The sequence below is a fragment of the Apium graveolens genome, unplaced genomic scaffold (assembly GCF_009905375.1).
Source record: "Apium graveolens cultivar Ventura unplaced genomic scaffold, ASM990537v1 ctg7020, whole genome shotgun sequence".
NCBI lineage: Eukaryota > Viridiplantae > Streptophyta > Magnoliopsida > Apiales > Apiaceae > Apium > Apium graveolens.
In genome coordinates this window covers 67766-80687 of record NW_027419975.1, presented here as the reverse complement: position 1 = coordinate 80687, position 12922 = coordinate 67766, and the positions used below count along the sequence as shown (strand labels likewise).

Genomic DNA, 12922 nt, shown 5'->3' with positions numbered 1-12922 from the left:
AAGATGAAGGTATATATGTTTATGTAATTTAGAGGCTGCTGTGTATGTGTGTTTATATGTGATGGCTGCTGTGTGTTTTTGAGTGTATGAGAGTGTGTGAGTGTGAGAGAAAATATTTTCCAACCCCTAAACCCTTCGGTCTTGGGGGTATATATAGCCCCAAGGTAGGGTTTAGGGGTAGTTACCTCTAAATCTGGACCGTTGGATCTTGGGAGCGGAGGACGCCTGGCTTGGGCGGATTGCTTACACGTGTCCAGGGGAGGACCACCTCCAGAGTGTCCTAACGGCCTCTGACACGCGCCGTGCTTTTCTGGAGTGTTGGTTGTTGATAACTGTCATAGTCACGTACCCACGTACCCCTCCTTGGCGGGTTGTAGGATGTGCATGCGTTTGCTGGGACCCCGCTCATGGCCGTCTTAGTCCGGATCCGGGTAGGCATTAGGTCCGGGCTCTCCGTCGGATCCGGATCCGGGTAATGTGATGGGGCCGGGCCTGGCCTCTCCATTTGATTGTTCTGGGAGAGGGGGGTCTCGGACTATCGATCGAGTCTGGTGTCTTTTAGATCCAGGTTACATCCTGGCCGGGTCTCTTATACCCTATCACATGTGAATAGAAGTTTCCCATCTTCCTTTTCTCTTTTAGCCCACTCCTCTTCAATAAGCAATAGCTATCCATCGTTGTTCTCAGGTTTACCTCGAAGTCTCTCCTTGTTAGTTTTCAAAGAGCCGATAGTTTCTTCCACTTTCATCTTCTCCAAGTCTCCGAATTGTTCCATGGTAGAAGAAATTTGAAGGAAGTTTGAGGGCACCGCTCTTAGCAGCTTCTTGACCATATATGATTCTGCGATTTCTTCACCAAGTGCACATATGTTAACCACGAGTCCACTCATTTCCAGATAGAAGTCGTCAAGGGAATCTGTATCCTTCATGATCATTGCTTCGAACCCACTCCTTAGAGTTTGTATCCTCGCCTTCTTCACGCGATCAACATCTTGACACGTGACCCTTACAGCTTCCCAAGCTTCTTTTACAGTCTCTTTCTCTGCCAATGACAGAAGAATATCTTCGGGGATGCCATGATATATAGCAGCAAGAGCAATCTTGTATGACCTGTTATCGACCACCACATTTTTCTCCTTCGATTCTACAACACCCAAACACCATGGGCCTGCAAGTAGACTTTAATTTTCATTGCCCATGTTGTGTAATTTCCTCTTGACGACATGGGATAATTTAAGCTCACTGCACCATCCTTATTTTTTCCCGTTTCCACTGTCAACATCTTGGGCATTCACTGGGGACACCCGAGCCCTTATAACAGAATGTTGAATAAATACAAAACAATCTTACATATATTACTAAGTGTTTAATTTGAAACTATGAAAAATAAGATGCACGTTCAACTCGTCTTTTATTCAATGAGAATATACAAGATAAATTGCCATGCTAGAAAATAGGAACTGCAGAAACTAATTTTTTAATACAACTCAAACTCACCCGCTGTATACTTATTGACTCCTAAAAACTCTCCATGCCTCCAAAGATCACGTCCAACTACAAGACTCGCGGTTTACAGAGTAACAGGATAACAAGCACACATTTTAATAAATCAAATAAATAAAAACAGGTTTAGAAGAAAATCCCAACAATCTCAACTTACATCAGGGAACAATCTTTCTTTATCTTGTTTAACTAATTTGTTGAATTAGGGAATAAGAACTCTTCAATGTGTGCCTCTAGATTCTGTTTAGCACCTCCATCATACTCATCTTTCGATATATCATCCTCCATCATACTCATCTTTCGATATATCATCCTATCAATATAGGATATGCCTACTAATCCTAATGATGATCATGTGATAATCCTGATGAGAAATCGAAAAGAAAAAGAGGAGAAAAGAAAATAAAGACTTACAGATTTGTAGCACGGCAGAAAAACGGAGAACAGCGAAAGCGAAGAACAAGTTCCAAGGCTTCAAAATCTCGAAAATGACTTCGAAAATGCTCAGCAACGGGAGAAGAAAATGGCGACTGTTGTTTTTTTTTTTTATATGCGAACAGAGAATAAAAGCGGGAAAAGAGCAGCTTTTTATAGGGGCTGGGGGAGGACAACCACCCCTGCCACGTGGCAAGGTGCAATTGGGCCTAGGAGCGGTTACCAAAAAATGTATATATACATTTATATATGCATATTTAAAAGCTCAATAAATCCCATAATCATTATGGGGCGGTTTTCTAGGGAGTTACTGCCCAAAACTTCTATTATGTTTTAAGTCTTGTCTGAGTCCTCTGAATGTGGTTTATCGGTTTGTTATGGTTTATAATGTTCATGAGATTTTGTAGGAGTGTTTTGAATAAGTTTCGGCTATGTGGAGTAATATGGTTTATTTAGGATTCATTCAGTACTTAATTCCTTATTTTTAGCTTAGATAAGTGGTGTTCTCTTTCATAATATTATTTAATCTGTTTTGTACTCTTTTGCAAGAATAAGATCAACTTGAATACTTTGTGTTTCTCTCGTTTTACATTGCAAACACATATCTATATATATTACTGAAACCAGGACGGTAGAAGGTGTATACTTTCTTCACAAACACACCCACTAATGGCCCGGTTAAAGTTTAAGGTTAATATTGATGATTCTATGAGTCAAATTTGTATCCAATGACCTACTTGAGTCATTTGACGGTAATGAGTCATCTAATTGATGTTTAACCCAAATAATAAATAATATTCATGCAGACTAATATATAATATATAATTGAGTTAAAATAAAATTAAAGCTATTAAACCATAAAGACACCGTGCTACACTGTGCATAGCACGGATTCTAAACTAGTAAATTTTAAAGAATGAATTATTATAAACATCTTTTAGTACTTCAAATATAGTATATACATATCTCTCTGCACGGATGTCTTTTTTGTATAGGAGGGATAAAAAAACTTCTTATATTATGTAATTTCTTACATAAATAGATAATTACTTTATTAATCTTTTATATAAATATTTTATAAATATATAATTTTTCTATGAAATTATCTAAATATGTAATTCCAATATAAATATTGGCTCTTGTAATCAATTATCCATTGATATTTGAATGATTTTAAGATACAAAATAAGTGTGATTTGCAAAAGTATTTTTAATTTCACAAATCAATGAACAAAAAGAAACAAAAAAAATATAGAAATTAAATTAAAAAATGATCCTTACTATTATCGAAAAACTTAATAAAATCACTTTGCTTATCACTTCTTCGTAAAAGTAATGTTTTCTCTCATTTTCAAGTCATTTGTTCATACTACAGGCATTCACAATATATATATGCCTCATTAACATGCGTTTTTATGATTTTTTTTATTTCTTTAAAACTAATATTTTAATTTACATAAAGTGTAATGTATAATTGTGTTTTTTTAAAAATGTTTTTAAAAATTGATTTTTCAGTAATAGAAATGACCATATTTTGTGATATTTTGGGCTTTTTGGGTGATACTGTGAGCTATTACCCAACAATAAAAAACACTTTTTGCAAAAGCGGTAAACATAATTTCTTTTTGCCCTTATTACCTCAAAAACACTCATTTCCATCTCTACTGTTTTCACTCTTAATCATCCCCATCTTCATCTTCATATAAATTAAACTCTAAAAAAATGTCAGATGAACTGTTTGCCCTCATTTTCATCCACCTACCGGTGTTATTTTAAATGAGGTTGCGCTGCGTTTCAAAGCAATTTCGTGACTTGATAGACAGTCCATATTTCGCCAACGTGCATCTTCGTCAATCGGTGAGAAATCGTTTGAATCGAAATATACTTTGCAGAAGTATGGATCCCGATCTAAATTGCAAAAGTGTGGGTTTACATTGTGTTGAAATTGATACACTCCGTTGTTTTGAACCAAAATGTCCAGGGGGACGTTATAATTCTTCTACTCAATTAATTGGTATGTGTAACGGTGTTATTTTATTTTATGATCAATGTATTAAGGAAATCACATTTTGGAATCCAGCAATTCGCACATATATTGATGTGATTCTTCCTCGTGTTAGTATTCCTCAAGGTTCTTTTTATAATCATACATATAATAATCTGGGGTTTGGGTACGATCGTGTTAATGACGATTATAAAGTTGTAATGACGGTTCAGTGGTATCGTAGTACTCGATCTAATGGTGCGCAGAATGATAAGGAAGTTCATGTTTATAGTTTAAAATCAAATTCATGGAGAAGAATTGGGAATTTTCCTTATTCAGTAAATTGTGGACGATTACCTGCTACTTTTGCTAATGGTGCTTTGTTTTGGATGTGTTCTGAAGAAACTGTTGAGTCAAATCACGGAAAATATATTGCTGCCTTTGAGCTTGCAACCGAAGAATATAGAGTGGTACCAGCACTACCTGCGTATGATGATACAAGTTGCAATGTTGACATTTATATTGGGTCCATGGAAGGTTTTCTTTGTGTTCAGTGTTATGTTTATCATCCAGAATGTGATGACGAGTTGGCGGAAATGGGAGACATATGGTTACTGCAAAGGGATGGAGAAGAGGATACTTGGACCAAGTTAGTTTCGTTTAATAGACCATCTACAGTTTACCAGCCATTGGCATTTTCGAAGAGTGGCAATCATTTACTTTTGGCAAGCCAAGAAAAGTTTTTGTGGTACGATCTTGTCAAGGAAGAAGTACGAGAGGAATTCAGAATTAGGGGTCTGCCTCAATACTATGAGTCAGTTGCTTATATTGAGAGTCTTGTTCATCTTGATGGTGGTACAAGTGCAGAAGAGAATCAACTTATTCGAGAGAAAAAGGTGGCTGAAGACGACGAAAGTGATGAAGGTAATGCTGCTTAATCATTCTATGTGAAGTTTAAATGCAAATTTATGTTGTTTGAATTTTGTTATTACATATATATGGTAAAATACAAGGAAAACAGTTTAAAAGACAATAATTAAATTTTAAGATAGGAAGTAATTCCCATATCAGAAGTAAGGCTTTGGCTCTCTGTGAAAGAAAAACAAGAAATACAATGTCTGAAATATAATATCAGAGTCATGCCTCTTCTTGAGCAAGTGTTTCAGCTAATGCCAAAACTTCCTAAACAAATATAATATAAGAGCCATGCCTGTTCTTGAGAAATTGTTTCCCCTCTTGCCAAAACCTCCAAAACCTTCCTAATAATCTTCTTGACATATTTATAATCTGTTTGCGTTTCTTTTTAACTGGGGGTATTTTACAAAATCATTGCATAAAAAGTATATTTAAGGCTTAGCTGTATAGTAGTCCTTTCATCAAAGATATGTGTACTGTTTCCGGCTTCTGTTACACGTGGCTTAGGTTTTTCCTTGCATCTCTTGTTGGACAATGATATTTTCCTTGATATTCATTTCCTTTCTTTCTTAAGTTTAAATTTCTATTAGGGCTTAAAGATAGACATTAACATAATTAGATTACTTCTTTCCCTGTAGGAGTAAACTTTCAGATTTAATTACCTCTCCAAGCTAAAAGTATATATATTATACATCTATTTTGATTATATGTGCATCAATTCACAAGCTTTATCTTCCTTCATTTCATTCCCATAAACTTTTATTCCTTCCTTCCTTCTAATCATGTTTTTAAGCATATTAAATATTGTTTTCAAGCCCCAAGCAAAATCTTTATCTTTATGAGATATAGTTCAAGAATACTAAGTGATCATATGACTTTTTAAAATCTTATTAGGCCTGTTTGGGCACCACTTATAAGTCAACTCATGACTTATAAGCGGTAACAGTTTATTGACCAGTGTTTGTCGACCCAAATTATAAGTTGAATTTTTGAATTTATAATTTATAAGCTCATAAATTGAATTTTACTAGCGATGTACTTTTTCTTAACTTATTTTGATTTTTCACTTTTTATTAACTTTATTTTTTAAATATATGTTTTAAATGTTATTCTAATTTAAAATTCATGAATGAAAATAATTATATTTCAAAATTATCTATTTGGGTTCATTTAATTAAAAAAATCTGACTCATAAGTAAAATTATTAAAACATTCATTTTAAATCATAAGTTAAAATTATTGAAAATTCACTAACTCAATCTTATTACAAAAAAATTTGTAATGCAAAATTTATATATGTAACCCTTGATTTTGTCAATTGACTAGTATTAATTTAGAAATTTTCATGTTTTTGCCAAAGGTCTACGGCTGCTAAGTAGCATGGCTATGGAGATCCTTGAAGATGCAGTTTGAGTGGGCTTGCTCCTGAAGGTTTTCTTACAATTGTCAACTCTTGTGCTAAAGCCTGTTTGTACTATGGATAATGAGATGACTATGAGAGTTTGATGATTTTAATCATGTATTGTTTTGTATCAAATATCTGTATCTTTGCAGTCCAGAATGTTTTGGTTTATGCCTTAGTCTAGATCATGTGCATGCCTCTGGAATAGTATAGATCATGCGGAGGCTAAGTATATTTCTTTTGCAGAAACCTTAGTAATTTAATACCCCCTCTGATCATCGGTGAGAATATATTCATGCTGTAATAAAATTAAATTTGAATGTCTTAGCATTATTATGACAAATTTTATAGCATCGCAATTGTCTAAAATTTGATGATTTATATTTCATGCTATATTTCATTACAAATTAATATATCTAATTAAGAAGAATTAATTTCTATATAGAATTAGTAAATTGTAGATTTCTTAGACCAAATTTCCAGCATTAATAGATCCACATTTCATCTCTGAATTAGATTAACGAAAAAATTGTGTCAATAGTAAATTAAGACGTATATGGGTATATTGCTAGAGATGAGTTTGCATATTAAAACGTATATGGATGTATTGCTAGAGATCAGTTTGCATATTGCACTACAAGAAAAATTACTAAAATCCACCACCAAATATCGCTGGAATTTAGCTATAATCGACCATATTCTGTGGAATTTAGTATAAAATCGACCGAAGCATGTTGGTGGCTTTTAAGAGGGTGGATTTTAAGTTTTACGGTAGAATTTATATAAAATCGACCGAATCATTGGTCGCTTTTATAAAATTTAAAATTTGAAGTTCAAAATTTTGTGAAAATTTGAATCTCCCACCCGAGAATAAATTACACCAAAATCGGTCGATTTTAGCATAAAAATGTTTGAGAAAAACAATAAAGAACCACCCCACCCATCAACCGTGCAACCACCACCTACCACCGGGAAAAAATTCCGGTGACTCCATCTCTCACCATTTCGCTCTCCGTTTTGCTTCTCCTTTCTCGATCTATCTCTTCGTCCCCTTCTTTCTAGCTCACTCTCACTCAATCACCATCTCTCCTGATTCTCTTTCATAATCTCTCCTCAGTCTCCCAATTCATCTCTCATATAAGTGAGCCAAATAAAATCTGCCAGCACCCTACAACAACCTCAACTCAAACCAACAAATAAAATCCCTCCACTTCTCCTCTAAAACAACTCAATCAAATTAAAGGCCAACAAAAAACCCCTTCTCCCAGAGCGCAAGTCCCTGAAGATTAAAACTTGGTGTAAAAAAGCTACACATCTTTTCAATTATAGGCAAGTACAATAACTCAAACAAGATTTTTTTTTCCCTTAGGTAACCCAACAATAATCAGATAAAGGAGTCAAATTTATCTTTAAAATGTTGAACTGAAGTTGTAGATAATTGTGGGCAAATAAGTATGTATGAGTGTAAGTATAGTAAAGTGAGAAAATATGGGAAGAAAAAACTTACTACAATAATGGTGGGTTGAACTGGAACTCTTATAGTTCGGATCAGTGAAAAGATGGGCGGGGGAGGGTGTGGTTGGGGGGTTATAGTTAAAAAAATATTGTTTTTAGTTTTCTTTAAACATTGTTAAAGAAATATTGTTAAAAAAAATCATATAAGACTTATTGTTAACATAAAAGCCACCAAATTCGGTTGTTTTCATTGTTTCCAATATTTATAATTTTTGGAGGTAAATTTCCCGCCTATTTTTATTAAATTTAATAAAAATAAAAGTACAATTAAAATTTAATTCCACCGACTAAAAGCGCCGACTATAAATTTCACCTATTAAAAGTGACCGAACTTAAATTTCACCGCATGCGGGGGATTTTATTCATTCGTCAACGAAAATTTTAGTTGATTTTAAATTCCACCGAAATCGGTGGAATTTAACTTCAGTGGCTTTAAGTTGGTGGAATTTAGTTTTTTTTTGTTGTAGTGTTGGTGGATTGGTAAGGATGGTAAGGGGACTGTGATACAATTAAGTTCCAAAGGCAAGCCTCGAAGAGCGCAACTAAATATTGCTCAAGCAATAGGAGTAAAAGAATGGGAGTTAGATAAAACACACTAACATGAAACAGATAGTAGAATCTGTCTGTCAAGTGGTAATGTGTGCGGTGAACGCTTCACTTGAGATGAATTCTCCCATTTAGTTTCCATTTGGCATGCTATACTTCAGAAAAAATGTTTATACTTTAATCAATGTTCCTCGAGTTATTATTTATACATTAAATAATATTTCTAAAGTTCATGTTAAATGGTCCACGAACAAGGGTGTCAATTGTTTAGCTGGTTTTTGTTCTTGTTTATCAATTGTCATAACTGTTATATATCCCATGTTACACATATTAAAAAAAAGACGTATATATCTATATATCTATAATTTATAACATGTAACTCTATAATTTATAACATGTAACATACGTAATAACTTTTATTGTATCATATATGAGTGCAAAATAATAAAAATTATTACATGATAATAATATACCTATCTACATCGTGCAACATAACATGTATAGTAGCACATGCTAAGAAATAAACCTAGAGTACATTATATTTGGGGTACATGAAGAATAACATATATAGTAGTACATGCTGAGAACTAAATATAGAGTACATTATATTCCGGGTACATAAAGAATACTATAAATGATCATCGTGCACCAACACTTTGTTTTCTGGTATAATGTATAATGTCATACAAGCAAAGAGAGTACTATATTTATAAAAAATATATATGTTGATGTACAATTTAAACAATCTAAGGAAAAAATATAACTGAGAATTAATTATTTATATAATAAACAATCTTTTGACTGTTATTAAGTACTTTAGTACCAAAAATATATGTTTGTATCTCTATATATGCCTAATTTTTTTAATTACTTGAAATTTGAATGAAAGCCATAAGATCGTACAAGTAAGATGCTTTTATCAAATTTATATAAATCTATGGAAGAAATCTATTTTTAAAAGATTAGATGACAGAATTTGAAAATATCGTGATTTATAATGAGGTGATACTAAGAGAAAGGAACAACCATTGCATAATTTCCGGATAGACTTAAGAAAAAAAAATCTTTGCAACATTTCTGGACTTATTAAGATGTTTGTAAGCCTTCTTTCAAGCTGTAATGATGAGTTCTCAAAACAAGATTTTGGTTTAAATTATCGAAGTGTCTCAATAAAATTTCCTCACAACGATAAGGTATTAGCTTATAAAACATCCAAAAAAAAATAAAATGATACGTACATCTGGAGCTAGTCGAGAAAGTATCATAAAAGCCGCAATAAAGTATTTTAAATACCAATATTTTATTGACAGAACCTCTGATTATCCAAACCATAAAGTCATCACAATTTTCGACAAAGAAATAAATGAAAAGAATACATTGAATAATAACAACATATTCTTTAATGTTGGTAATATTATCATTAGCATAAAGTCATCGAAATTATAGATTTTAGCATCAAAAGTCAGAACATGATAGTTAATAAGAGGAGAATTAAGCACTAGAGTGTGTGAATCAAATGTGATGATACCATAACATCCAACACTTACATAAAATTTTACTACTTACATAAACATCAAAGTTACATTACTTGTCACAAACATAAACAATGGGCTTAATTAACCCTCACTCAAATTTTTTCCAACGTTACTCTTGGAAAAAAGACATTAACATAAGCCTTATCAAAATTGCAAGGAGAGTATTCAAATTCTTTTGGAGAATGCAAATTTGAACCAAACATTTCTCATGAAAGAACAAATTTCCTCTTGGAAGATAAAGGCATAGCTTGTAGAAGCATCATAGGACACAACATCAGAAATGAGAGGTGAATTTCTACGAAAACATATATACCGTGCCATCATTACCTACCAACAAATCCATATTTGAAGAAGGTGTTTTCTTGCAAGTATACATAGAATAGGTGGTTCTTGTATAACATGAGTTTCAAGAGTTGTTTATAAATCATAAGAATGTAAGAGTCCGGAAGGTTCTAGTGGGCTCAACTCAATATTGTTGTCTTCATAACTTCTTTGTGAGGAAGGTTCGTACTACCCAACTTTGAGGGCTAGATTTTTGTGTGTCGGATCCACACAATGATTAATTTTTAATAGGCATCTCCTTTAGACATTCTATTCTAGTATTATTAATTAGTTAATACATTCCAAAATTTCTTTATCCTTTAGAATTAGTTAATTAAGTTCAGCTTCTTTATTTCTTTTCAAATATTAGAGTACTAAGTAACATATGTGATTTACTCCTTGCTTCCACTCACTGCAGCTACTTACATCAGTACTGCAGCTAGCTCCAATACACTGCACTCATAATTCATATATATAAATTATTTACTTTTGCATTTCAGCTAAATAAGACCACTGATCTAGGTTGGTTGACAAAAACTCACTAATTTACATCTTCAATTTCTGAAGATTCCGATGTGAACTTCTCCTTAGATTTCACTGTAATACAAGTGGGTTGTAACTTGACCTTGTCATTTCAGTTTTTTAAGATACAGATTCACATTCATTTTTCTTACAATTTCACTTAGTATAATTTAATGGAGACACCTGATTTCTCAAGCAAATTTGCAGGTAACAACAATCATAGTGTATGTTTTATCACGTACCCCGCGAGTGTTGTCTTTTCCTCGAATTCTTGATCCTGACTATGCATCTATTCCTCCTCTGTTTCTCCGCTTTACCCACTCATAACATGTTGATAACTCCGGTGAGCGGGCGGCTCCGTCCGACGGCGTTCCTGGACAATCTGTGCGGGGGTGAGGTATAGCTGCTGGTTGGGCGCCTGCAAAACAACACCGGAAGGGGGTTTGGCTCCCACGGCGCCTCTGGTGTAAGAATTAGAACAGGCTTTGGAGAAGATGAAGGTATATATGTTTATGTAATTTAGAGGCTGCTGTGTATGTGTGTTTATATGTGATGGCTGCTGTGTGTTTTTGAGTGTATGATAGTGTGTGAGTGTGAGAGTAAAAATATTTTCCAACCCCTAAACCCTTCGGTCTTGGGGGTATATATAGCCCCAAGGTAGGGTTTAGGGGTAGTTACCTCTAAATCTGGGCCGTTGGATCTTGGGAGCGGAGGACGCCTGGCTTAGGCAGATTGCTTACACGTGTCCAGGGGAGGACCACCTCCAGAGTGTCCTAACGGCTTCTGACACGCGCCGTGCTTTTCTGGAGTGTTGGTTGTTGATAGCTGTTATAGTCACGTGCCCACGTACCCCTCCTTGGCGGGTTGTAGGATGTGCATGCTTTTGCTGGGACCCCGCTCATGGCCGTCTGAGTCCGGATCCGGATCCGGGTAGGCATTAGGTCCGGGCTCCCCGTCGGATCCGGATCCGGGTAATGCGATGGGGCCGGGCCTGGCCTCTCCATTTGATTGTTCTGGGAGAGGGGGGTCTTGGACCATCGATCGAGCCTGGTGTCCTTTAGATCCAGGTTACATCCTGGCCGGGTCTCTTATACCCTATAATTTTCCCCCCACTCCCTTATGCGGATTTTCCGGATGGGGGAGTAGAGTAGGATTACATGGTTGGCTTGGGAGAAAAATTTCTGCTCCTGGTTGCCCCCCAATCTGGATCTGGTGTAGTAGATGGCAATTCGGATTAAGGTAGGATGGTTGATGCCTTAGAAAAATTTCTGCTCCTGGTTGCCCCCCAATCTGGATCTGGTGTAGTAGATGCCAATCCGGATTAAGGTAGGATGGCTGATGCCTTAGAAAAATTTCTTCTCCTGGTTGCCCCCCAATCCGGATCTGGTGTAGTAGATGGCAATCCAGATTAAGGTAGAATAGTTGCTGCTTCTAGAACAATTTCTGCTCCTTGTTGCCCTCCAATCCGGATCTGGTGTAGTAGATGGCAATCCGGATTAAGGTAGAATATTTGCTACTTCTAGAAAACTTTCTGCTCCTGGTTGCCCCCAATCTGGAACTGGTTTAGTAGATGCCTATCCGGATTAAGGTAGAATAGTTGCTGCTTCTAGAAAAATTTCTGCTCCTGGTTGCCCCCCAATCCGGAACTGGTATAGTAGATGCCAATCCAGATTAAGGTAGAATAGTTGCTGCTTCTAGAAAAATTTCTGCTCCTGGTACCCCCCAATCCGGAACTGGTGTAGTGGATACCAATCCGGATTGGGGTAGAATTGTTTCAAACATGAAACTATTGACAATGATTCGGACTATTGTTATTGATCCGGTTCCTAGGCTGTGGAATTCGAAAGGTTTGGGAATTTAAACGGTTTTGCTCATTTTCCCCCCTTCGAATTTAAATTTTGGGCAGTTACTTTGCTTGATAATCGGGCCATAATGATGACTTGATATAAATGTGCTTTATGTGTATATATTAATATACATATTAGTCTCTTTTTTTTATAACTGCTGGGATAACCAACCCCTGGCTGCCACGTGGTAGGGGTGGTTTCTCTCCCCCTTCCCCTATAAAAGCCGCAACCTCCTTTCATTTTCTCTTCTTATTTTCATTCTTTTCTCTGATTTCTTCTAACTTTTTCTTTCTGGTTGCTTCTGTCTCCTTCTTACTAGGCTCTTTTTGATTCTTTTTTGCCTTAGCCCCAATTCGGTCGAAGACAGATCTCCTGGATTACTGAGAGTCTCCGGACTC

General features: G+C 35.3%; 2 protein-coding genes across 2 annotated transcripts; one reads left to right on the top strand and one right to left on the bottom strand.

Moving 5' to 3' along the window:
- Positions 1–667: 667 nt before the first annotated feature.
- LOC141703718 (uncharacterized) lies at positions 668–1799 on the bottom strand. Its single transcript, XM_074507151.1, has 3 exons — positions 1754–1799; positions 1497–1553; positions 668–1167 (listed from the first exon to the last, which is right to left on the bottom strand). The coding sequence occupies exons 1-3, from the start codon at positions 1797–1799 to the stop codon at positions 668–670; spliced, it is 603 nt and encodes a 200-aa protein (XP_074363252.1).
- Positions 1800–3806: 2007 nt separating this feature from the next.
- LOC141703721 (F-box protein CPR1-like) lies at positions 3807–6262 on the top strand. Its single transcript, XM_074507153.1, has 2 exons — positions 3807–4845; positions 6197–6262. Exons 1-2 carry the CDS (start codon positions 3834–3836, stop codon positions 6247–6249), a joined length of 1065 nt encoding a protein of 354 aa, XP_074363254.1. The 5' UTR covers positions 3807–3833; the 3' UTR covers positions 6250–6262.
- Positions 6263–12922: the final 6660 nt, after the last annotated feature.

Excerpts from the sequence above, each read along its gene's own strand:
- LOC141703718 (XM_074507151.1), bottom strand. The coding sequence starts at position 1,799 with ATGAGTATGATGGAGGATGATATATCGAAAGATGAGTATGATGGAG. Across the intron at positions 1,554-1,753 it reads GAAAGATGAGTATGATGGAG|TTGGACGTGATCTTTGGAGG; the intron begins GTGCTAAACAGA and ends CGAGTCTTGTAG. Across the intron at positions 1,168-1,496 it reads AGTCAATAAGTATACAGCGG|GCCCATGGTGTTTGGGTGTT; the intron begins GTGAGTTTGAGT and ends GTCTACTTGCAG.
- LOC141703721 (XM_074507153.1), top strand. The coding sequence starts at position 3,834 with ATGGATCCCGATCTAAATTGCAAAAGTGTGGGTTTACATTGTGTTGAA. Across the intron at positions 4,846-6,196 it reads AGACGACGAAAGTGATGAAG|GTCTACGGCTGCTAAGTAGC; the intron begins GTAATGCTGCTT and ends TTTTTGCCAAAG.